The following is a 27,203-nucleotide window of genomic DNA, read 5'->3' as shown; positions in this document are numbered from 1 at the left end:
TGAAGGATACAATCTATATGTAGCAATATTGTCACAGAATATAACACAAGATCATTCTGCCATTCATGTAGATGTCTTGACATGTCATGATGTGATTGAGAGGAGTGCATGTCATGTTAATTACAATCATGGCGGATGACGGAACGGCACATTGTCCTGAATGAGAACAGACAGAATAAATGATCTAATGTGTGACGGGAAATGCATGGCTTAGCGATCCGTTTATTAGGTCACGGCACACGCCATGTAGTCCGTCCTAACAGGAGTTTTCTAGAACAAAATATGACCTTTTTCCTTGAATAAATCTTATCTAAATTTACCTGAGGCCCCATAATGCATTGAGCTCTGCTGTGTTGCATTGCAGGAGACGAGTATTTTTTTTTCTTCTACAGAAAATGAATGATTTGACAGCTTTGCATGAACATCTGTGATGCTCTGCATCATGCGAGAGTGGTTGGAGGAGTCTGTTCTACCTCAGACTACAGTACAGCTCCTAATGTAAACACAACATCTTCCACAATGCACTGCAACAGGTGCAGCATGCCCTGTACAGACACTTCAACCTGCAGCATTGACATGTAAGGACCTGCATGCTGAGAGCTGACAGAAGACATGCAGAATTCTGAATGCAGCTCTGGATGTCACCAGTATATAGAGTCTCAAGGGAAATTATGTAACATTATTTCTAGATGTAACCTGTAATATGATATCCAAAAGTGAAGCGTCTATACAATTCACACAGTTGACTAGCCAAGCGTCTTTATGGTGTTCTGCTGTTTCCCCCTACACCTCGTTGCGGTAGTTTGTTGGTATAAGTTCTGACTCTCCTTCCATAAATAATTGGTCTCTGATCCCTCCTTTCTCACAGTCCTGCTGGGAGTAGCCGGTATGGCTCATCTGGTAATGTCAGCCAAGGAAGCTCCCAACTTAGTGATTCTGACCATTATCACGAGAGTCTACAGTCACTGGACATGGAAGAAGAGCGACCCGATCCAAATTACTGCTTTGGTGGTTCTGCTAATCAGAGGAAAAGTGACCAAGAATGGTACAATGGTCATGAGCCCAAGAGAACCGCAGAACCCCAGGGAGGCGAGGTACAACTTGAAGACATGACGGCCAAATCACCTCAAGAGACAGAACGAACCAAAGACGTTCAACTAGAGAAACAGGAGAGGTCAGTGGTATTGTCTGCACATTACTTCTTAACCGTAATTCTCAGGCTATGTTCACATCTGCATCGGAGCCTCCGTCTGAGATTTTATCAAATTTGATAGGAAAAATAGTAGTTCACGCAGCGCTATTTTTCCCATTCAAAACGACAGACACTTCAATGGGGTGCGCCAGGAGTCGCTGGTATCCGTTGTGTGACGGATCTGGCACTGCATCGTGGTTTCCATTGTAAACAGAAGCCACGGCGCTGATGTGAACAGAGCCTAATTTTCACTTAATCATATATTGCTGTGTGAACAGTATTATACATGATGCTTAGATACACTGACTCAGCAGCAGCAGTATCACACATGAGGCTTAGGCTGGATTCACAGGAGCATGTTCGGTCTGTAAAGGAGGAACTTATTTCGGCCGCAAGTCCCGGACCGAACACAGTGCAGGGAGCCGGGCTCCTAGCATCATAGTTATGTACGACGCTAGGAGTCTCTGCCTCGCTGCCGGACAACTGTCCCGTACTGTAATCATGTTTTCAGTTTGCAGTGTGTTCAGTACTGGACTTGCGGCCGAAATACGTTCCGTCCTTTACGGACCGAACATGCTCGTGTGAATCCAGCCTTAGAAGCACTGACTCAGCAGCGCAGTATTACACATGAGAGGCTTAGATACACTTCCTGACTCAGCAGCACAGTCACACGAGAGGCTTAGGGTATGTGCACACGTAGTGACCAAAACGTCTGAAAATACAGAGCTGTTTTCAAGGGAAAACAGCCCCTGATTTTCAGACGTTTTTTGAGCAACTCGCTGTTTTCGCGGCGTTTTTTACGTCCGTTTTTGGAGCTGTTTTTATTGGAGTCTATGAGAAAACAGCTCCAAAAACGTCCAAAGAAGTGTCCTGCACTTCTTTGACGAGGCTGTATTTTTACGCGTCGTCGTTTGACAGCTGTCAAACGACGACACGTAAATGACAGGTCGTTTGCACAGTACGTCGGCAAACCCATTCAAATGAATGGGCAGATGTTTGCCGACATATTGTAGCCCTATTTTCAGACGTAAAACGAGGCATAATACTCCTTGTTTACGCCTGAAAATAGGTCGTGTGAACCCAGCCTTAGGGTATGTTCACACGGCGGGGGTCCGTAACGGCTGAAATTACGGGGATGTTTCAGCCTGAAAACATCCCCGTAATTTCAGCCGTACCGGCATGTGCAGGCGCTTGAACGCCGCGTCAATTACGGCCGTAATTAGCGCTGCTATTCATTGGAGTCAATGAATAGCGGCTCCAATTACGGCCAAAGAAGTGACAGGTCACTTCTTTGACGCGGGCGTCTATTTGCGCGCCGTCATTTGACAGCGGCGCGTAAATATACGCCTCGTGTGAACAGACAAACGTCTGCCCATTGCTTTCAATGGGCAGATGTTTGTCAGCGCTATTGAGGCGCTATTTTCAGACGTAATTCGGGGCAAAAACGCCCGAATTACGTCCGTAAATAGGCCGTGTGAACATACCCTTAGATGCACAGACTCAACATAACCGTATCACACATGAGGCTTAGATGCACTGACTCAGCAGCACATGAGGCCTTGATGCAATGACTCCACAGCACAGTATCACACATGAGGCTTGGATACACTGACTCAGCAGCACAGTATCACACATGAGGCTTAGATGCAGTGACTCAGCAGCACAGTATCACACATGAGGCTTGGATACACTGACTCAGCAGCACAGTATCACACATGAGGCTTAGATGCACTGACTCAGCAGCACATGAGGCCTTGATGCAATGACTCCACAGCACAGTATCACACATGAGGCTTGGATACACTGACTCAGCAGCACAGTATCACACATGAGGCTTAGATGCAGTGACTCAGCAGCACAGTATCACACATGAGGCTTGGATACACTGACTCAGCAGCACAGTATCACACATGAGGCTTAGATGCAGTGACTCAGCAGCACAGTATCACACATGAGGCTTGGATACACTGACTCAGCAGCACAGTATCACACATGAGGCTTGGATACACTGACTCAGTAGCACAGTATCACACATGAGGCTTAGATGCAGTGACTCAGCAGCACAGTATCGCACATGAGGCTTGGATACACTGACTCAGCAGCACAGTATCACACATGAGGCTTAGATGCAGTGACTCAGCAGCACAGTATCGCACATGAGGCTTGGATACACTGACTCAGCAGCACAGTATCACACATGAGGCTTAGATGCAGTGACTCAGCAGCACAGTATCGCACATGAGGCTTGGATGCACTGACTCCACAGCACAGTATAACTCATGAGAAGCTTTGATACACTGACTCAGCAGCACAGTATCACACATGAGGCTTAGATGCATCATAGTATCACACATGAGGCTTAGATACACACTCAGCAGCACATGAGGTCTTAGATACACTGACTCAGCAGCACAGTATCACACATGAGGCTTAGATGCATCATAGTATCACACATGAGGCTTAGATACACACTCAGCAGCACATGAGGTCTTCGATACACTGACTCAGCAGCATAGTATTGCACATAAGATCCTTAGATACACCAGCCTGACAGGCAGTATTACATGATATTGGCTTAGATAAACGACACACTTTCCCTGCAGGTTTGTCTAATACAGGTAAATATATAGGCACCCAATAAAATTGTCCTCTATTCGAATGGGTTCCCTCCTTCCAGAAGTGCTGCCTGTGTCTCTGTCCTGTTTGGTTCTTGGACAGGTCTCCTGCAGACAGCGATCTTACACCATCTTCATCTGATTGTTCATAAGGAGCCTTTCACATCTCTGTACTAGACCCCTCGTGCCTCCGGCAGCAGAAGTTTGTCACTGAGGGGACGTTGTTTGGAGTTTAGGGGCAGAGGTTTTTGGAGGCATCAGTATTCATGCAGCATCTGCAGTAAACACACTCCGGCTCGGTGCATTTGCAGAGCGAGATGAAAGCTTTTGCTCTAAGATTGTTCCCTGCATCAAGCTTATAATCTAATAAAGGAAGCTGCGGAGAAATACCGTACTGCACGTTTATTCCTTATCCCCGACTCGGCGCTGCACACAACCTACAATGCAAAGTTATTAAAATAAATTTGTTACAGTATTTGCAGTCATCTGGTGCCGTACTCCTGCACCGAGCCGAGGATTCTGGAGCGCCACGCCTCTGGATGGATTTCTTATTCCTTTATTCTTTAGAACATAAGACGGTCGCTGGTGCTGATTAACGCATCTTAGTACTCATCCATAATGTATCTGCCATCCTGCTGGGCACCCTCGCTACTTGTCATTTTACAGCAGGGGGGTCAATGTACAGCTGCACTTCCCACACACAGTGGGTGGACAGGGCATTTGATGGAGATCTATGCATTACACACAGTACCCCGCACAGCCGTCGTCCTAGTTTTTTAAAGCTGTGGCTAGACGGATAGATCAACAGTTTTATTTTTTCACTGTAATGATTTACGTTCTTCCCTATGCTCTTTTAAAATATATACAGGCGAAAAGGGGACTACATAACAGCCATGGTGTCCCCATAAGAGTGCCATCCATGATGATGACCTATAAAGTCCTCCCCATTAGTGTCATCCACACAAGTGTCCCAAGACCAGGGTAACCGATGTTCTCCAAAACATAGATGGTCATTGTGCCCCCATAATAACATCCTGCTTCGAAACACCAGTATGATGTTACCTTGCGTGGCCAATCATCAGTTGCTTACAACAACGCCTTTAGCCTAGTACCCTCTTCCAGGCTCTTGTGCAGGAGAACGAGAAAACTTCTCACTGTCCCGTCAGTCACCATACAGGAGTTGGCTGCCTCCCGTTTTGCCCCCAGTTGGGCATCAATGGACAAGACCTTACCTTATGTCAAACAGATCACAATGTCTGTACCACATCGTTTTATGCGTTCAGTATACATACGATTGCGCGCCAATGTCTACACCGCAAGCATGCACATGCGTATCAGCCGAGCGCACTTGCTTATTTCAATAGGGAGAAGAGGATAAGCCGCTGTCGAAAACCTCGGACATGCTGAAATCCAACCTGCCTGATCGCTCTTTTGTTAGTGGGCAGACGGTCTGCCCATATGCATTGCTTATTGAAAGGAAGTCTCTTGCTAAAGCAGACCCCATTGAATTGGGCCGTTTGAGAGGTGCCCTAATAAACTAATAATACAAACCTTCTAAATTAAAGAGGTTGTCCATGTTTTGGGACTTACTAATATAATTTGTTTCAATCTCTGCTTGTTGTCGGTGAGTGCAAACATAAATTTTTTTAGATTTAGATGCCGTAAGCCTGTCTAGACCTAGTCCTGATGACACCGCAGATAGGCTTGTTAGAATGGATCGGTGGATGTCACAACTATAGGCCTAGAGTTCTGGACAGGAGAGATATTTGTGCTTCTGTTAAGATCAGGTAGATGTCCTACACTGGTATATTGTAACAAATACTCTGCTGTGAAAATTGCTTACAATATATCTGTGTAGGACATCTTTCTGATCGAAACAGAACACCAAAATAAATCTCTCTTCTGACCAACTCCAGGCCTATATCCGTGACCTACACTAATCCATTCTAACAAGCCCATCTGCTGCGTGAGCAGGACTAAGGCCCCATGCACACAACCGTAGGTTTCGTCCGTAATTACGGACACATTCATTTCTATGGCCAACTGATACCTTCCCGTATATATATGAGAGAGTGTCCGGGCCGTAGAAACCTTCCGTAAAAAAATTAGGGCATGTCCTATTTTTTTATTTTACGGACCGTGGTCTCATACTTTATAATGGAAGCACCGTCCAGAAATGCGGATGACTGTCCGTCCCCGGTCAGCTGTGCCCGTAATCACGGACCGTGATTTCTATCATGGGGCCTAAGTCAGGACAAGACTTCTGAATGTTAACCAATTCACTGCCACCAAACCGAGATCTTGGAAACAATGAAGTCAATTAGAAAGTTGCAGAACTTTTCATTATACAATGACAAATCAACATTTATCACCTTTCTGCAAGATGGTGATGATAAATTGCGGGGCTCTGACTGCTCGGACCCCCTAGTGTCTGGCATGGGAAAACCCATCCCCCATTCTCCACCTATAGACCGCTGTGGTGAGAAGTTATTTGGGGTGTTCCGTACAACTCTTATAGAGGATATGAAAACTGCGGAGCGGTCTTTGGGGTCCCCCGCTAATATAACATATTATCACCTATCCTAAAGTTTCTAGAAGACTGGGCACGTGGTTTCAAGTAAATGGTACACAATTTTAAGTAATTCCTTGTTCTGTCTGTAATTTCTCTACTAATAAGATGTAGCCGCAATAAACAACATGTAACATCTGTCTAGCTACTTATGAACTACTAGTCTCCGCAATACCATTAGCCAGATTCCGCTATACAAGGGCGGGTTGCCTTCGCCTCATCCAAGTAATGTTGTATACCAGTCCGTAGTCTTGAAGTTGTTTGATGTGACTTTTGCTCATCAGATATTTGTCTTAACATTTCCTTACGACATTCTTTATATTTTGATATTCTTCCCACTACAGCTTCCACGAAGATGTTGGTCCTCCACCCTTCTCCCCTGCCAAAGCGCGCTGGCTCCGAGCGATTAATAAAGTGCGGCTACAGATACACGAGGTAGGAACAGAACGCTCTGTTATTGTTTCCCATTATTCCAGAGGTCTCCGCCATACAGAATATCCGACGTTGGCCAGAAGATGACATCTCCCATGTCACACACACATAGAAGTGGTCCTCAGATTGGAGTTACTCCCGTTTTATAAACAGTTGCAATCTGATAACCAGGCCCGGCCTGAGGAGGAACTTCAGATTCTCTGCAGGCATTTTATGACAGCCGTTCTGCGGGGTCTTCATTCTGCTGGCTGATTTTGCAGTGAATACAAAGCATATATTTACCGTTCATAGTTTACATCTAGAATTAATCTATTCAAAGAGGAGTCACTTTGTACATATATTACATCTGATGCTTCGTTACAGCCTGTATTATACTCCAGAGCTGCACTCACTATTCTACTGATGGAGTCACTGGGTAGATAGATGACTTATCCTGTACTGATTCGGAATTACATCCTGTATTATACTCCAGTACTGACTTTTCTGATATGGAATTAATGTGTACATACATGACATTACTGTGATCCTTCGTTACAGTCTGTTTTATACTCCACAGCTGCACTCACTATTTTGCTGATGGAGTTACTATCTACATATTTGACACAACTTAATTTTTCAGGATTGAGAGGTAAAAATCTACCTGCGTGACCTGCTTGTTCAGTATCTGCCAAGAGCTTGCTTGGGTGATTTGCTGTGTCGTCTTTTATGTCATCAGACGTTTTACTGTAGTCTGATGTGGAAAAAAACGACATACCCGCCTGCATTAAAGGAGTTTAAGCGGTTAGGGGTGTGTCTATCTACAAGCTTGTTGACAGGAGAATTGTGAATCCAGCTCTGGAGTATATTACAAGCTGTAACTCTGGATCAGTACAAAATAAGTAATGTAATGTATTTACCAAGTGACTTACCTGTTCTGTATAAATAAGAAGCAATAGATGAATATACACTTTAGTATTCTCCTCAGCTCTGCAGATAATTTTTGCATAGATCCTGCTTATAAAGGGAATGTTTTTTTTATAATATTGGGAATTTGTTATGCATGCAATTGCTAAGGCCTCATGCACACGACCGTATTTTTTCCCACCTGTAAATACGGGTCCGGTGTCACACGTATTCGACCCGTTTTGCACCAGTATTTACGGGCAAGTTTTTGGCGGCAAAATAGCACTGCACTAATCGGCAGCCCCTTTCTATCAGTGCAGGATAGAGAGAAGGGACAGCCCTTTCTGTAATAAAAGTTAAAGAAATTCATACTTACTCGGCCGTTGTCTTGGTGACGCGTCCCTCTCTTCACATCCAGCCCGACATCTCTGGATGACGCGGCAGTCCATGTGACCGCTGCAGCCTGTGATTGACCTGTGATTGGCTGCAGTGGCGGATTAAGTGTACCATGGGCCCTGGGCTGTTGATACAACTTGGGCCCCCCTCACACAGAGTTCACAGCAGCACAGAATCTGCACGCTCCTCTCCTGAAATACTCTGTGCTGCTGTGAACTCTGCTCTTACCATTACGTGGTGACTTGCCAATCATGTGAAGGTGTTATTGAGGACAGGAGTGGAGGAGAGGTAACAGACTGAGCTACGTAATGGTAAGAGCAGAGTTTACAGCAGCACTGAATCTGCACGCTCATCTCCTGAAATACTCTGTGCTGCCTTAAACTCTGTGGACAGGTCAGGATCCTGTTTTTTTAAAAATGCTGCACTGTAGCGCAGACTTATATAATGGATCGAGCGGGTTCCCCAGCAGCATTTAAAAGAAACAGGATCCTGACCTGTCCACAGAGTTTAAGGCAGCACAGAGTATTTCAGGAGAGGAGCCTGTGATTGGCTGCAGAGGCCGTCACGTGGGATGAAGCGTCATTCCTGGAGGCCGGCCTTCTGACGTCATCCTGACGTGCGTGACCGCCACTACAGCCTGTGATTGGCTGCAGCGGCGACATGGATGAAACGTCATCGCTGGAGGCCGGACAGGAGGAATGTAAGTATGAACGTATTTTATTTATTTTTTTATTACATTAAAATTTTATTTTCCGTGCGCAGAGCATGTACTGTCAAGGTTGTTGAAAGAGTTAGTGCAGCCCATTAACTCTATCAGCACCCTGGACAGTACTATGCTCGGCGCACAGAAATTACAGGTTCGGTCCGAATCGAACTTTTTCGTGAAATTCGGCGAACTAGCCGAACCGAACTTTTCATAAGTTCGCTCATCTCTAGTCATAATGATGGCGGCTGCGCGAAAATCTCGCAGCCGCGCATCATACACTGATGACACATGGAGCCGTTAGGTGCCTTTTGCGCACGGAAAACGCCGCAGTTTTTGCGTGAGCAAAACGCACACGCTCGTGTAAATGAGGCCTAAAGGGTAAGTCAATTTTTAACAAACTTCTAACATGTCATAGTGACATGTCAGAACTTTTGATGGGTGGGGGTCCGGGTGCGGAGACTAAGCGGCAGAAGCGCTCATGTGAGCAAAGAGCCACTTCATTTCTGTTTGGCTTTTTCCGGAAAGCCAAAGTAGCGGTGTACGGGCTCATTGACTTTCTATGAGACCGTACATAAGCTGCTCAGCTTTCCGGAAACAGAAACCAAGTGGCTCAGCGCTCACACGAGTGCTTCCGACGCTTAGTTTTAGTGATCAGAGGGAGTCGGCGAGAGACACTGCTTCCGGAACCGTCATTCAGTTTTATGGGACTTACGGATGGTGGATATGTCATACATTTTTCTTATGGGAAAACTGAGGGCTGTATGGGGGGATTATATTGCAAGGGGAGGTGAGTTTGTCTGACTTCTGGGGGCTCTATAGGGAGGTCTGAGTGTCTGATTCTGACATCTCTGTGGGGGGGGGGTAGCCCCCCCCCATAGAGCCCGTCGCTCAGACCCCCCTATACAGCCCCCAGAAGTCAGACAATTTGACTTACCCTTGTAATATATTAGTAACTAGTGAGGGCTCTATGGGAAGGGGGGATTATACTGAATGGGGGAGGGGGGGTTCTAACCATCTAAGTGACTCCAGAGGACTCCATGAAGGGGGGAATAACCCCCCATCCCATCTCCCATAGAGCCCTCAGTATTTCAGTATTTATTATACAGCAGGGAGGATTGAGCGTGTAACTCACTGCTGAGTGTCTATGGAGGGAAATTATTGTCCCCCCATAGAGTCCTCTGCAGTGAGTTACACTGCTCAGACCCCCTGCTGTATAATAAATACTGAAATACTGAGAGCTCTATGGGGGATGGGATGGGGGGTTATTCCCCCCTTCATGGAGTCCTCTGGAGTCACTTAGATGTAAATTAAGATTGAGGCGAACATGAACACTAACCTCCTCGTTGCTCGACCACCGCCCTTCTCGTCTGTTCCTCACTGGCGGTACGAGAAGCGTCAGAGGGGCGTGTTCTACCACGACTAGCAGACGCACGTCTGCTAGTCCTATCCAGCAATTGATATCCATCCCCCTCCTCCTCATCAGCACTGCACTGCCCTCTGTTGCAGTCCGCCCGCCCCTCCCTCTCAACGGCCATTAGCGGCGCTTCTTGTGAACGGCCATTAGTGAGTCCGACCGCGATTTAAAATGATGTGCGTTTCGGGTTGCGATGGGCCCCCTAAAAGCTTGGGCCCCGGGCGGCCGCCCGAAACGCCCATATTATAATCTGCCACTGATTGGCTGCAGCGGTCACATGGGCTGAAACGTCTTCCAGGGACGGCCAGGACGTCGGCCCGGATGTCGAGAGGGACGCGTCACCAAGGCAACGGCCGGGAGACCGGACTGGAGGAAGCAGGAAGTTCTTGGTAAGTATGAACGTCTTTTATTTTTTACAGGTTGGTGTATATTCTGATCGGTAGTCACTGTCCAGGGTGCTGAAAGAGTTACTGCCGATCAGTTAACTCTTTCAGCTCCCTGGACAGTGACTATTTACTGACGTCGCTTAGCAACGCTGCCGTAATGACGGGTGCACACACGTAGCCACCCGTCATTACGGGAGCTCCATAGACTACTATGGACTGTCCGTGCCGTTATTACGGCCTGAAATAGGACATGTTCTATCTTTTTCAACGGCACGGGCACCTTCCCGTAAGAAAACGGGAAGGCACCCGTCGCCAATAGAAGTCTATGAGCCCGTTATTACGGGTCGTAATTACGACCCGTAATAACGGGAGTTTTTACGGTCGTGTGCATGAGGCCGTACGTATGTATTTTCTTCAAAGCCGCCCTAAATCTGAGTTAAGACCAATATTTCTCTCCAGCTGCAAAAAGTGTTGGCTGGGAATTCATTACTTTCTAGAAAATACTTAATTATGCTTATTACAAGCCGCAGCGGCTGATTTTGCTGTGGGAAGATGTGACCTGCTCTACAGCGATGTCCATTAATTTAAATCGGTGCCCTGTAATGCTTCACTTTTCTCTAGCATTGCTTCTATTAGCCACAACAGTCAAAAGCAGGGAGATCTAATGTAAGACCCCCCCCCCCCCCCAACTACTAGTCACTAGGGGGCCATTCCTTTTGATTACTATATTAATGGTCCTGTCTCTTTAAGTCAGTCCGGCATGGTGAAAGACCCCTCATTGGGGAAAGGTGTGTCTTGCCCTACATTCGAGTTAACCCCGGCGTGTTCCCTCACCCACAGTTACGTGATATCAGACAGCCGGTGAGGTAGATTGCTCTTTACTGTATAAACCCTACAAAGCTGATTTGCTCACTGGAAATGTAAAATAATAATTTGCGATTTATTGTCTGCTTGTCATTCTGCAAAATTAAGTTTGCAAAGAGCAAATAATAATGGTAAGAGTCGCCAGGATGAGGCCGCAATATCGCTGTGAATGTATGTTACATGCTGTGTGCTGTGCTCCCGTCTCTGAGCTGTGTGTGGTGGGATCTATGCTAAGTAAGGGGCACGGAAAGCTCCACGGTATGGTAGGAATGACCTGCTGGAACTTGTAGTCCTGCCGAATCTGCCTCCACACTAGCAAAGCATGCTGGGATTACGAGCTACACAAGAGCTGGCAGTTTTGAGGATTTGTCCTTTGGTCGTCTCTGTATTATCACAGTATTAAGTTTTTGTGTTTTATTTCTCCTATAAATTTGTCATTTGCAACCGGCCGATCTGAAAGTGCAACCCCCAGCGTTCACACACGTTGCAGACCCCTGCTGTGGGTTGTAAATCTAGAATATATTATAGATCCAGTATTTGGATGAGACCTAGAGTTCTGTTCATCCTGAGCCTCCTGGTTCATAAATAAGGTGGCAGAACCTGCACAGTCAGAGCAGTAGGGAATGTTTTATCGTAACAATCCAGATCTGTTTCCCATTCAGGATCTGTGGAAAGCTTGGTGAAATCCTCTGAGCCTGCATGGTTTTCCATGTGTACAGAAGACGACTCGGCGACTTCTGTTTCTTTGTCCTAGTAATTGGTGACCTCTGTGACTCGTCCGTTTTTTTCTTATCGTGTCCCTATGATATGTATGATTGTCTCTGTCCGTCCAGGACATGAGCAGGTTATGACAGCTGGATGTTGTGCAGTAACAAGCTCTCCGCCCGTGTCTAATAAATCTGTGCGTTCACAGCGGACAAGGCCAATTGTATTGTTTTCCACCATCTCGGCTGCGAGCAACCAAGGAGACGGCCTCATTAATACGATTTTGTAGGGCCCATTCAAAAATGCTCATGTATTATCGGATCTGCTGGGCTCTGAGGCTTCTTTGGGACCAGGGACCGCGTCTCTACACAAACATGAAGTACAAATTATTTATTATATACCCCCACCCAACTCTTCTTATTGCACATGGGACAAATCTTTTCCATAAACCATGTGAAACCGCTCATTAATATCTTTTATGCTGCAATATTAGTGCTTGAAGTTGTAGGCCTGAAGCCTGAGGCTGGTATGCTGTGCTGTCCCCATGACCGCTCGCCCTTCGCATAAATGTTCCCACATATGTAGACATTACATACATTGATGTGGCACCATGTCCCTATTACAACGCTTAAGCTTAAGCCAAATCAAAACCGTACGTGTTGTCTTGAGATCAGGACAGTACAGGTTTGGGGACTGTAACCAGCGCTGATAATTCAGAATAAAAATAAGAAAACTTGCATTAGTATTTCGGATTTGCTCTACTTTTGCGTGATGTGAGGAAGGGAATGGAAACCAGAGAGCGCTCACAGGCTTCACATATTGGAAGGAGTCCAAAGCAGCACAGATTATTTCAGGAGAGGAGTGCGCTGATCTTGGAATTTACAAACAAACAGGTTTTTTTTTGCAGGCGGAAAATTCTGCAGATTTTGACCTGCCTTCACTCTCTTTGGTGCATTTTTCGTCTGTGGCCATTGAGCGGCGCGGGCAAAAAACGTACCGAAAACCGCTTTTTCTGCCTCCCATTGATTTCAATGGGAGGTCAGAGACAGGAACACCTGAAGAAAGGGCATGACTCTTCTTTCTCCCGCGAACGTTTTTTTCCACTCGCGGGAAAAAACGCCTCCGCCTCCCATTGAAGTCAATGGGAGGTGTTTTTGCCACGGTTTTCGTGTAAAAAAAACGCGCCAAAAAAATGTCTAAAACAGGGCCTTAGGACTCATGCACTCTACCATATTATGGCTCCATACAACCTCTAAATTGTACGGAGCCGTGATATGACACCCGTAGAAGTCTATTTCGCCCAACTGTACCTCCAATTTCGTACAGGCTTGTGCTTTACATAGTGGTAGGTGCAGGTTCCCTCTAGCAGCACTGAGTATTTCAGGAGAGTATTGTGCTGATCTTGCAGTGATCTATCCATTCGTGCGATGATCGTGAGAACAGGGCTGTGTGTGACAAGGGCAGAGTCCTTTGTTGGGGATTGATCGTGTTTTATATGGGGGGGGCCGTTGATCCCCAATTTATAGTGAATAGTGCGAAGAAAACTGTTTCCAGTGTCATCGCTGCAGACAAGTCCATTCTGCATGGAATCTTTGTGTCCCCAGTGTATAACCGGTCCTTTATATTGGCAAGGGCTTGTCGTGGCATCCTGTTATTTGCGATGCTTTGCTGGACATATAAAGACTTGCCCCTAGGACTCAGTGTGGGGTAATGATATCTGTCAATCATCTGCACCGCGCTCCTCGAGTTCTCCAGAGGGGTCTGCAGATTGGCCCGTCACTCATTCGTCTGTCTGCTCATCAGCCCTGGCATATTTGGGGCAGCACCAGTTTTCATGAATTTTAATATTGATGATAAATGAGAATTGTAATAAGGGCCCACGAGAGCTGCTCTCTAATTTAACCCTTGTCCGCTGTAAACCCTCAGTCACATTGTTTATAATCTAACGTATGAGTCTTTGTATCAGGTATCGGCTTTGTCAGCGTTTACAAGAGGGAAAGTAAGAAAATGCCACGCGACCATTGACATTCCAAAGGAGCCTCATCAGTCGCAAGTCTTCCCGTCTCCATCGTGTCGTTTCTATATTGTATTCACTGTCATGATAGTTATTCATGCTTTTTATATCTGTAGTCATTAACCGGCCCCAGCACGAACTGTGACATGAGGGGGCCCTAAATAAAGCAACGTATCTCTTTTCTAAATGCCAGTAGATAGCCGGGCCGAATGTACCCCACAATCCTCATTGTTACCCTTGCATTACCATCTGTGCAGAACAAGTCTAGAATATATACTCTCCTCAACATTGAAATTGCAACACCAAGCCGTAAGGTTATGAAAATCGAGGGAGTAGCAGGTGTCGCTAGAATCTGCAAATGATCACATTTTCAAGCACCGAGCTCCAATCTGTGGCATGTGGGGGGCATAAAAGCCAGATTGACAGCAAGGGTTTTTTTTTAGCCACATGAAACCTCAAAAATTGGATCAAGTTGTGTGGGATGATTGTGATGCCTCCTGTTCATCGACGTGCCAGTTATCACCACTTGTCACAAACGGAAAGGGACAGAATACTTGAACTAAGAGATCTTGGTTTATCACTCCGGCAGATCGCTACGCGCCTAGGCCAAGATGTCAGCAGTGTTCAAAGTTGCGTGTGCCGGAGGTTGGGAGAACAACAACTTACGGAAATGATGGCAAGATGTGAGCGGAGGTGAACCTCTGCACGGACGGATCGACTGATTGGAAGAATGGCGCATAGTGATCGATTTCTTTACTGCAAGTGAAATTGGACGTCACATCCTGAGGGCGGCAATCCGTTTCGACACAAACCATCAGAAGGCATTTGTACGACATTGGGCGACAAGACAGACGTCCAGATACAGGTGTTCCATTGACCACCCAATACCGCTATTATGGTGCACAGCAAGACGGCAATGGAGGCTGGAATGGAGGTCTATCCTCTTTAGCGATGAGTCCCGCTTTTGTCTCGGATGTAATGATAGCCAGAGATTGGTCTGGAGACCACGTGGGCAATGCCATGAAGAGGCCTTCACAAGGGAATGTCACACCGATCCTACTCTGGGATTATGGTGGGGGGGTGGCATAATGTATGTTAACCGGACCCCTCTAGTCTTCATTTCAGGTAAACTAACAGATCGGCGTTACATTGATTTGGTTGTGGAATCAGTGGTATGACCATTTGTCCAAAGTGTCCCTGAAGGAATTTTGAGGCAGGTTTTTTTCTGCCTCACAAAAAAAAACTGTGTGAACTGGGCCTTAGACTTCACAGTGAGTAAAAGGATGCGGTTATGGATACTGATATTGCTCCTAATGTGTCCCTATGGGGTTTTATGAAATCATATGTACATCGCAATCACAAAAAAAAAGTTGCCTTCAGTATGTGATCAAGATAACACAATGCAAATTTTCAGAAAATTGTGCACGTGATTTTTAGACTGGTGATTTTCTCTGATGCAATATTGCATAAAAACACAGTGACCTGCGAGTTCACATCGTAACACATCCCATGAGATAAATCACTATGGAGTCTCGAAGCGAGCTAGGCCCTCAGCTGTTAAGGCTGTGTTCACATCGGCGTGGTCTTTCTGTCGGGGGACCCCTCAACTGAAAGGCAAACGGAAGTCGTTTGTGGTGACGGATGCTTTGCTAATGGTTTCCGTTTGTCACCGTTGCGACAGGGTTCCGATATTTTGACGGAATCAAAAGTGCAGCACTTACTGACTAACGGAAAGGCAACGCTGATGGAAACAGGCCCGAACAGGGGTGTGATTTATCTATCCCTGGTTATCCGCTGTTTGTCTGTCCACCTAAATGTAGTATTTCACAGTGGCCATTCAAATGAGCAGCTCCCCACTCTAGCTCATAGAAGGCAGCCCCCCAAGACAAAGCCTTTATGTAGATTACCAAAATGCCCACCTTCAATTATGGTGTACCCCCCATGCCCCTCCATAGATTGCACAACAATTGCACTGTGAGCTGTGCCCAGTTATCGGGCTTGTCTGGAAATAGTCTGTAAAATTAATCACCTATTCAGAATCTGCGGCCACAGCCTTGTACAGTAAAACATTATTACGTGCTTAATCCAGTCCTAATCCCAAAAACTATCAGAACGACCCCAGACCTTACTGACTAATCCCGCTCGTAATCATCCATGTTGTCCTCTTCCCCAATCTACAGAAGCTGGACAAATCCCAGGTCCGCGAGGAACCTGTTCTCCAGGTAAAGGAGAGCGTGGCGGGGATGGATCCCTGTTATTGAGGCTTAAACTCGGCTGTGTGACTTTATCGTAATTACTTCTTGATGTGTTGCCACAAAATTCCTACTTTTCCGATTTATTTCTGAAGCTTTTAAAATGTAGAAACCTAAATGAAACTTTACTTAGAGAGCTGATCCTTTTTGTAAATGCTTGTTGCAGTTATCTTGTACTGATCTTGATGTTAAATCTCATACTCCAGTCACATCCAGAGCTGCATTCACTCTTCTGGTTTCCTGAACCTTCTGAACGTGCATACCTGATCGCTTCGTCGTCATCCCATAATGCATTGCATGCTATTGTATTGCATTTTTGCCAGCACCAACGCGTTTCTTCTGCTGAAATGTAATAAAATACGGTGTCTGTTGCAGTCTATACATGGTGGCTCTCCGTTCTCCAGAGCAGGAGATGCTCTCTGTAGCTGGTTAAGGGCTTATTCACACGAACGTTGTATACGTTCGAGTGACGGCCGTTAAAAAAAAAACCGCCGTCTCACGGACGCATGTATTTCAATGGGGCCGCTCACACGGCTGTTTCAACGGACCGTGTGAAGGGTCTGTTGAAAAATAGGACATGTCCTATTGTCTTCTGTTTTCACGGATCCCTCCTTATACTCACATCTATGAGGGATCCATGAAAACTGACGTTTTTCACGTCCGAGTTTGCACTTGGTCATGTGAATCTAGCCTAATAGAGAGCGTCCAAAGATGTCCATATACCCTAAGTCTACATGCACACTTTGCAGAATTTGATGCGGAAAATGTACATCGAAACCGCAGATAAAATCAACATTTAATATTGCGTTTTTTGATGTTTGGAAATTATGCTGTGAAATTGGGTGAGGTTTTTTGTTTTTTTTAACTTGTCCGATACGGACAAGACGGAGACGGAAAGGCAAGATGTTAAAATTTGCTCCACAGGTCAATTTACCTGTTGTAAAATTCTGCAACGTGTACATGAGAACTTGAAATCCACGCTGCAGATCCATGCGTTCTACGCATCATGTGTGTATGATGTGGACAGAAGCTGTCTTGAGTGGACTACCCCTTTAAGCCAGAGCTGGACAAGTCTGAAGAACCTGGTGGTCACAGTGTCTAAAATGTTTGCCTCTGGCGCCTTCTTTTTGTTGTTTTTCTGTTGATTTCTTTGGAAGTTTTTACTAGTTGGTAACTGAAAAGTCAAACTGCCTCCTTATTAAAATAAAATCTTACCCACATGGAGAGAAATCTTCTCTTTCCGGATCATAGACCCCTGGGTCGGTGTTGCGGGGGATGGGTGGTGGACATTCTCTAGCGCTGTCAGCGTTTGTTCGCCATCCTGCTGTTTAATTAGTCAGATTTTGTATTTAGCTGAGAACTTTGAGGGATGCCTTTTGTCTGAGATGTGAAGAGTTCTTCTGTGAATGGATGTAAATGAACGCATGCTTGATGAAATTACAGCTCTCTGTACTATTATTATACTTTAAAGCAGCTCCACTTTGGAGTATTGTTTTACAGGCTAAATTGAGACAAAATTTGGGCAAACGTTTGCTTTTGTCATTTTAAAATTACATACCAGCTACATAATGTGTTATACTCCATTCACATCCAGAGCTGCATTCACAATCCTGCTGTTACATCATTCCATACAGCAATTAACAATGCTGCTATTACGTTGCTTTTTATACCCCCAGTTAAATCCAGGGCTACATTCATAGTTCTTCTGTTACAATGTTTCTGATGCTCCACTCCTAGCCAGAGCTGCATTCACAATTCAATTCTGCTGGCTTCCTGGTAGCTCTCAGGCTGCAGAATCTCACATCCCACTGCTGCTCCCTACTGGTTATATGCCTCTACAAAGCATGTACTAATAGGGTGCATTGTGGGAGTTGTGGTGTTGTAATTCACTCAGAGTGCATTATGGGATCTCAACCTCAGCGTATTGTTGGTGTATCTTTTGGCGCAGTGCTAATGATTTTTGGGAATTGTGTGCTTATTTTCCTCTAAACCCCCCTCCTTGCCCCAGTGCCGTATGTAGACATTGTCCTTTATCTGAATTCTGTACCAGCGTTTAAGCCGAAGCCTTCGTATTCATCTTTTACATTTGATAATCTTGCGATTTCTAGTTATATCACGTCCATTGCTGCTGAGCATCAAAGAGGTTCTCCGCTTTGGATAAACCCTACTTGTTAGAAGGGTCTCCTGACAACAAGCAGATCACAAAATGACCCCCAGCGATCAGCTGCATTCTGATCAAGTGTTCAACATCCCTACAGCGACACCACAGGGGAAATTAAGCATTACGCAGTTCATACCCATTCATATCAATTGCTGTCCATGGTTCCTGCTCAGTCTCTTGTCAGGGGCTCAGATCCTGTGTACACTTGGCTATGTGTGTCCAGTACAGGTGGATTATGGGTCAGGACTACAGATATACTCCGTGACAGTCCTGGGTCCTCACTCTCCAGTGTTGCTGCTCCTCCTTGTGCTCTACCGCGATCTTCTGTATCTGGAGGAGGAGATGATAAATTAATTTAACCCAGTTATGTCAACAATTTATGTCCTCCGTGGATTTTTATATATATTTTTGGCTTATAAGTACCATGGAGCTAACTGTGGCTTTACAACTGTCATATGTTCTACGGTTCAGATCCTGTGTAAATGGAAAGGTTGTCAATGCAATTGCTTAGTACCCCTTTCAATAGCCTTGATACTCGCTGTGATACAGATGGCCATAAAACATCCCTTTCTCTCTCGAGTAACGCACCTTACAGCCGTGTGAGCAGAACTAAAGGTTAATTGGTGTATGTGCCAATGATTGGGCAAGCGAACGTTCGCACCGAATCATTGCCCATTTACACGCGCCAAACATTGGGCAAATGCTCGTTCATCGGCTGATTTATTCTCTTATGTTGCTCTAAAAAGAATCGTTCGGTTTACTTGGGGACATTATGTAGACTGTATGTGGCCCGAAGCATTGAATTAAAGCGAGTTCGTCCCTATACAGTTACATTGGCACATGTAAAAGGCCTTTAAGTGCCAATCGACCTGTAGTTATCGGTGATCGCCGCTTCTTATGGGCGCATATCTGCCCGTGGAAACACAGCTTAGTCAGAACAGGGTTTTCATTATCTGAATGTAAACAATGCTTCCATTCACTGTCAGCAAGTAGAAATTGTGAAATGGTTGGGAAGGGAACACAATTACATGCATGCTAACTGAACGACCCCATCTCATATCTAAGTCACTCTGGCGGTAAACTGATGGCTGCAGGGACATGGATTATGTTACATATAATGGAGGGTCACGCTGACCGGGGTAGTGGATTCTACTCTTCAATGCTCTGTTCTGGCTAATAAAAGGGGGATCTCAATGTGGGGACCTCTCCTCTAAGAACTCGGGGAACCCCTTTTTAGGTCTTCTAGCACCATATAGCGTGACATCATTCCTAACATGTATAATTGGTGGACAGTCTGGTAATGGAGCTCGCTGTTCAGATACTTTTATATCTATATCTCAGAATGCGCTATCCAAAAATGGCGACAGCACACTGCGAACACTAATGCCACCTAAACACCACAAATAAATAAATATGCATTGCTGCTGAATCTGCTTATAATAGTGAGGTTCTTAGCGTACATTTTGATCAAATTGTGTGATCCCACCTGCCACGACGGGGCGACCTCTTTTAAGGTGGGTCCCTATTCTGCTCATACCCCCAGAACTGGGACTAAGCCTACATATATCTCTGAATTTTGATATCCCTGCCCTGTCCAGGACATTCCCCCAGTTCTGTATGTATATCCCAGGGGGGGATGGGTGGCTCCTTATCCAGACGTGACCCCTCTCCTGCACTTGTTGCTGTGGTCCTCCCCTCTGCTCTATAATGATGTAACCCTTCAAGTACTGAGGAAACTTCCAGTCACATATTACTACTCTAGAAAATAAGATCTTTCTTCTGCAGGGAAATGATACATGCCACCACGTCTAATCCTCAAGTATTAGGTTGTAAACTGCATTGGATGCAACAAGCGGTAGTAGAATAATTTTTTTTTTTCCTATATATATATTTTTTTTATTTTTATACTATAACTAAATGATACCCCTTTCAATTATTTCTTAACAATATAAATTTGTGAAAGTGATGTTTGTGTGTGTGTATATGTGTGTGTGTATATGTGTGTGTGTATGTATGTATGTGTGTATATATGTATGTGTGTATATATATATGTGTGTATATATATATATATATATATATATATAATCTTGCAGCACTCTAGTATGAAAAAAAGTGGTGGTTTATTCAGTCAACAAAAAGCGACGTTTCTGTCCTACAATAGGACCTTTATCAAGCATAGTGACACATCAAATACTAGTGATATATATAGTGCAAAAAAATGCAAAATTTGCACTATGCGCTTTATTTGTATTTTAATGAGATCAATTATGCAAATGGCAATTTTGCCCTATATATATCACTAGTATTTGATGTAGGACAGAAACGTCGCTTTTTGTTGACTGAATAAACCACCACTTTCTTCATACTAGAGTGCTGTAAGATTTCTTTTTATATACATTATCTAGTCCTTGGATCAGGACGACTTGCTTGGCACCCATACAACTGCCTTTTGTGAGTATTGCTGCTTTCTAATTATATATAGTATGTATATGTTGTTGGGAAGAATGGGCAAACGTAGGATCGACCATGACAAGGGCCAAACTGTGATGTCAAGACAACTGGGTCAGAGCATCTCCAAAACGGCAGATCTTGTGGGATGTTCCCGATATGCGGTGGTTAGCACCTACCAAAAGTGGTCTAAGGAAGGACAACCGGTGGATTAGGCTCATCGATGCGACTGGAAAATGAAGGCTGGTCCATCTAATCCGATCCCACTGAAGAGTTACTGTAGCACAAATTGCTTCTGGCTTTGTTAGGTGTCAGTACACACAGAGCATCACAGATTGCTGCATTTGGGACGGTGTAGCTGCAGACTGGTCAGAGTGCACATGCTGACCCCTGTCCGCTACTGAAAGTGCCTACAATGGGCACCTAAGAATCAGGACATGACCATGGAACAATAGGTGACCTGGTCTAATGAATCACGTTTTCTTTTACATCATGTGGACGGTCGGGTGCGTGTGTGTCGTTCACCTGGGTAAGACATGGCAGGATGCACTAAAGGAAGAAGACAAGCCGGCGGAGACAGTGTGATTCTCTGGGCATTGTTCTGCTGGGAAACCTTGGGTCTTGGCATTAATGCGGATTTTACTTTGACACGAACCACCTACCAAAACATTGTTACAGACTAAAAATAACTCTTGGCAATGGAGTTCCCTAATGGCAGTGGCCTCTTTCAGCAGGATAATGTGTCCTGCACTATAGTCACATGTATTCCACGTTCTATAGATCTGAACAATGGTGTACATAAAAGGGAGGGTACCCCTATAGCAAAGTTAAAAATGGCGCCTTTGTGGGACTTTTTTTTTTTACCACTCATTATGCCTTTCTATTTTCCTTGGGCAAATTCCCTTCTTTTAACAATGTAGTTCTTCTTTGGAGGGCTTGTTGCGAGATAGTAATGGGGAAGGGAACAACCATGTCTTTAAGGGTCCCATAGCAGTCGTCTGGTCTGTCTCTGTGGTATATAGACCCTATAGGGGTTGTAGCTGTAACTGGGCCCTAGTGCCTGAGTGAGCCAAAGGCCCCTCTGCCACGTAAGAAGATACCAGTATTCTAATGGTATATGGTAGGTGAGGGGCTATGTTACAGGTTTTGGATTGTAGCCCAGGAGCTACAGGTGAAGTTACGTCTCTGTACATTCATCCTGCAGTTTATTCTTGCTCCACCAGTAGGCGCTGTTGTGTTGCAGGTTGGAGATCTGTAGAGGTGTACTGCGTCATGAATGCAGAATGTTGAAATCTTATTTCTGTAGTTATATTTTCTCAAACGAAAATAAGATCTAAAAGAACACTTTTCATCCTTGCTGATATTCTGGTTTCTTCTCCTCAGAATCTCACTTCAGTTTTTAGGCCGTAGTTATTTAGCAATTCTGATGAGGGCGGCATAGACCCTTGAATATTCCTGCTATCCGAACCGACACCGCTTCATAGCATCTTGAATTGTAGTATAGATTCCAGCAGTTTAGGTTTAATATCTGATGTGTATGGTGTGTGAAGGAACTGGCATGGAGTTATACTGCGAGTGAAAGGCTTGTTATGGGGGAAGCAGGGAGTGGAGATGCTGTTATAGGTGGAGGAGGGGAGGTACAGTAACGGAGCTGATATAGAGGGATGCTGAGCGTAATGGAGTGGATATGGGATGGGGGTGGAATAGGAAATTAAGGATCTGATGAGCTGGTAATGAATACCTGATATGGGGATGCTGGGAGTGATGGAGCTGATGTGGGTGGGATTCTGGGAGTGAAGGAGCACATATGGGGGATGCTGGGCGTGGTAGAGCTGATATGGGGGATGCTGGTAATGAATACCTGATATGGGGATGCTGGGAGTGATGGAGCAGATAAGAGGGATGCAGGGAGTGATTGAGATCATATGGGGGATGCTGGGAGTGAAGACGCTCATATGGGGGATGATGGGCGTGAAGGAGCTGATATGGGGGATGCTGGGAGTGAAGGAGCTGATATGGGGGATGCTGGGAGTGAAGGAGCTGATATGGGGGATGCTGGGAGTGAAGGAGCTGATATGGGGGATGCTGGGAGTGAAGGAGCTGATATGGGGGATGCTGGGATGAAGGAGCTGATATGGGGGATGCTGGGAGTGAAGGAGCTGATATGGGGGATGCTGAGAGTGAAGGAGCTGATATGGGGGATGCTGAGAGTGATGGAGATCATATGGCGGATGCTGGGAGTGATTGAGATCATATGGGGGATGCTGGGAGTGAAGAAGCTCATATGGGGGATGATGGGAGTGAAGGAGCTGATATGGGGGATGCTGGGAGTGAAGGAGCTCATATGGGGGATGCTAAGAGTGATGGAGCTCATATGGGGGATGCTGGGTGTGAAAACGCTCATATGGGGGATGCTGGGAGTGAAGGAGCTCATATGGGGGATGCTAAGAGTGATCGAGCTCATATGGGGGATGCTGGGTGTGAAAACGCTCATATGGGGGATGCTGGGAGTGAAGGAGTTCATATGGGGGATGCTGGGAGTGAAGGAGTTCATATGGGGGATGCTGGGAGTGAAGGAGTTCATATGGGGGATGCTGGGAGTGAAGGAGTTCATATGGGGGATGCTGGGAGTGAAGGAGCTCATATGGGGGATGCTGGGAGTGAAGGAGCTCATATGGGGATGCTGGGAGTGAAGGAGTTCATATGGGGGATGCTGGGAGTGAAGGAGCTCATATGGGGAATCTTGAGAGTGAAGGAGCTCATATGGGGAATCTTGAGAGTGAAGGAGCTCATATGGGGAATCTTGAGAGTGAAGGAGCTCATATGGGGATGCTGGGAGTGAAGGAGCTCATATGGGGATGCTGGGAGTGAAGGAGTTCATATGGGGGATGCTGGGAGTGAAGGAGTTCATATGGGGGATGCTGGGAGTGAAGGAGTTCATATGGGGGATGCTGGGAGTGAAGGAGCTCATATGGGGAATCTTGAGAGTGAAGGCGCTCATATGGGGGATGCTGGGAGTGAGTGAGCTCATATGGGGGATTCTGTGAGTGGTAGAGCTGATATGGGGGATACTGGTAATGAATACCTGATATGAGGATGCTGGGAGTGAAGGAGCTGATATGTGGGATGCTGGAAGTGAAGGAGCTCATATGGGGTATGCTGGGAGTGAAGAAGCCGATGTGGGGGAATTTCTGGGAGTGAAGGAGCTGATGTGGGGAAATGCTGAGAGTCGTGATTTGGGTACAGAGAAGGGATGTTGAGAGGAGGTGATATTATTAGGGATGGTGACTGCTGGTAAGGGATTCCACAAGCTGAGAATGCTCCTTGTCTTCACGGCTGTGGGTAGGGGGTGATTGACAGCCCTGGTGACCAGGGAAGCTGTGTATACACTGAGATTTCCATCAGCCGCTGTTAAATGTACCGTACACACTAATTGTCAATGAGAGGAAACTGCCGAGTCCCCCGGGCTGCAGTAATCTCTCCCTGTGGGGATTCATTGGCGTGAATTCTGCTCCAGTTCCGTCATCCTCATCTTTGCTTGTTGCATGGAGTAGCAGTTCTAGCACGGCTGTGGTGTTATGTATGTGCACATGGGTGGTGGGGAGGAGGGGAATACTGCTCCATCTATAAGTAAGACTGAAGGCAGGAGGCAGCTGGAGAGGAGGAGCGCAGCGGCGCAAGGAGCAGAGGTTTTCTTTCTTTTACATGTTCGCTTTTCCCTTTCTACCATCAACATGCTGCAAGTTCGCCAACTGACACGGCGCAACTTAACGGGATTATTTCCGCGGATGACTGGGGATAAAAGTGTAGTTCATACGATGCTGCTCCACTGATGTTTCACCTGGGTCACTGTCAGTCTTGGAGCCTGGGTAGTAATGTTTGGTAATAAGTCCATCTCCTTTTGGTCTCCTGGGGTGACGTCTCTCTGTGTCACCACTTGTCACCCGTCACCTCCTCAGCACAAGTGATGTGCAGCCGGGAGGGACGTCTATCCCACATTTTCATTCTGGAGCACCAAAAGTTTTTGGCACACCGTGTGTTCACTTTGCCAAGTGTGTGGGACCCGGTGGAGTGGGTAAAGATTACAAGGTAAGTGTTGGGTGTGTGGGGTGGAGGATCATAGAGGGAGGGGATATTATGGAGCTACGATAGGTCTTGAGAGTTCTGTTATATTCCTGGTCCCTGGAGTTACAGATGTAACAGAGCAGAATTTGTCATTTTAAGTAGGGGCTGCGTCGTTTGTGCATAGGTTAATGCCGTAGGATTGCCTGCATGGATACTGACCGCACATCAAGATTTTGCTGTGAGTTGACCAACTCCGCTCTACTACACCCGTCCAATAATTCTTATGAATTTCCTACCTTTGCCTGAAATGTGACTTTTGGAAGAACGAGAATAGGGATGACTGTGCTGCCTTAGAACCACATGGAGGCGTTTACCGCTTCATAAAATCGTCCAGTTCGTGTCCTATGGACTGGCTATAGATGCGAAAAAGTGAAATTTAGTCACCGTCGTAATTGATAAATGTTATATACCGAAACCACCTCGAATCAGCCTGAAAAATGATCATGTTTTCCTTAAAATGTTGCCACGTGTGTTCAGTAGGATCCTCTGGGATCCAGGTTGGACCACATCAAGATGGTTGTTGTATGTTCTCCTCTGGTTCTTGTGGGTTTTCTCCAGATTCTCCAGTCCCCGTCCCCTCCACACTTAAATTACAGAGGTTAATAAGATACCTATATATATAATATATATATATATTCAGTCTCATTGTGTTTGTGAGACTGGGAGGTTAGAGCTTCTAGGGTCAGGGATGATGGGAGAGTGATACATTTTGTGCGAGATACAGAGATTCGATTGTTTGCTCTTGAGGACTTGGATAATGTGAGTGATTCATTGGGTGTAATGTAGAGAGATTAGATTGTGAGCTGCTGGGGTCAGGGATAATGAAGTGATTCATTGTATATAACATAGGGGAATTCGATTTTTGAGCTCCTGGGGACTGAGATGATGGGAGTGATACATTATGTATGACATAGAAAGATTAGAATGTGAGCTGCTGGGGTCAAGGATGATGGAAGTGATACGTTGTGTAACAGAAGATTAAATTGTAAGCTTCTGAAGGGGGGATGATGGGAGTGATGATTTCCTCAAAGAGCTAAAGAATATGTAGGCGTCGTATAAGAATAAGTACACACTGATACCTATAGTATATGCTGGTCGAGCACACATAGAATTGACGGCATTCTTGGGATCCCTTGTTCGGTTTGTGGGACACTGACGCGGTTCGCCTGGGCAGAATTCTTCCGTCTTTAGATGGTCGTCTCCAGCAATCTGCGCTTCTCCTTAAATTGATCTCTTTAGGGCTTGTCGAGTCTATGGATTCTTTAGTAATTGAGTCAATAAGGAAGTTTTAGTTTGAAGTAAATGAAAATGACTGGTATGTAGACTGTGCAGGGTGTAGTATGGGATTCCAGCTGCTTCTCTCTACTTTCAGCAAACTTTTCTTATTCTGTTTAATAGATTTGCAAATTTTGCTTCCCCCCAGATCACAAACAAGTGAACCTCCTCCTCCTCCTGTTGTAGAATCTCACACAAATCATCTTCTATAAGCTTGAAAAAGATGAAGTATCTCGATCTCGCGCTCCCTGTCGATCTCGTCCGTTTACGGGGGCCATGTAATTTTTTATTTCAGGTTTTGCAGCCTCCAAGGCCATCTTGGTGGTGATCGGTTAGAAGGTGCACTTGTCACAGTTTAGATACTGAAATGACAGAGGTTGATGCTGCCCTTTTAACAAGTTGTTAGGAGGATTGTGAAAGTTTGGCTGCGTTTTATATTGGTCTTTTGGTTAAGATCTCTGATGGCTGTAAGTGAAAAGAAACGTTCTGATTTACACCCAGATGCTGAAAACCTGCACAGGGCTATCGCTTTTTACAGTTTAGAATTTGCTACAATTGTATCCAGTCTGGGCAATCCTCTGTGATCTAAACACAACAGCACAAATCTCTCTCCCTTCTTGATAGTTTGTTACAATGTATCCGTGCAGATCCGTGTTGATCTGTTCCTCTGACGGAATAGATGAACGGAAACCCCAAACTGAACCCGACGCTGATGTAAACAGGCCCTTAAATGTATCGGCTTGAGGTCTGAACTGTTTAGCTCAAAT

The 27,203-nt window shown here is 45.5% G+C and overlaps 1 protein-coding gene across 8 annotated transcripts in view; it reads left to right on the top strand.

Annotated features, from left to right (window-relative positions):
- The window catches only part of UNC13B (unc-13 homolog B), a 352,877-nt gene that overhangs the window by 164,856 nt on the left and 160,818 nt on the right, over nucleotides 1-27,203 (top strand). For 6 of the 8 annotated variants that reach the window (XM_075839917.1, XM_075839926.1, XM_075839936.1 and 3 more), the window contains 2 exons: nucleotides 869-1,174; nucleotides 6,721-6,811. In XM_075839917.1, coding sequence (XP_075696032.1) covers nucleotides 869-1,174; nucleotides 6,721-6,811 — 397 coding nt within the window. Of the gene's footprint in view, nucleotides 1-868; nucleotides 1,175-6,720; nucleotides 6,812-24,517; nucleotides 25,126-27,203 lie in introns of those variants that run through there. The other 2 variants (XM_075839897.1, XM_075839888.1) reach the window with 2 other exon arrangements.

The sequence above is a fragment of the Rhinoderma darwinii genome, chromosome 1 (assembly GCF_050947455.1).
Source record: "Rhinoderma darwinii isolate aRhiDar2 chromosome 1, aRhiDar2.hap1, whole genome shotgun sequence".
NCBI lineage: Eukaryota > Metazoa > Chordata > Amphibia > Anura > Rhinodermatidae > Rhinoderma > Rhinoderma darwinii.
The sequence above is the reverse complement of the archived record's forward strand: the minus strand, read 5'-3'. Positions and strand labels throughout refer to the sequence as shown.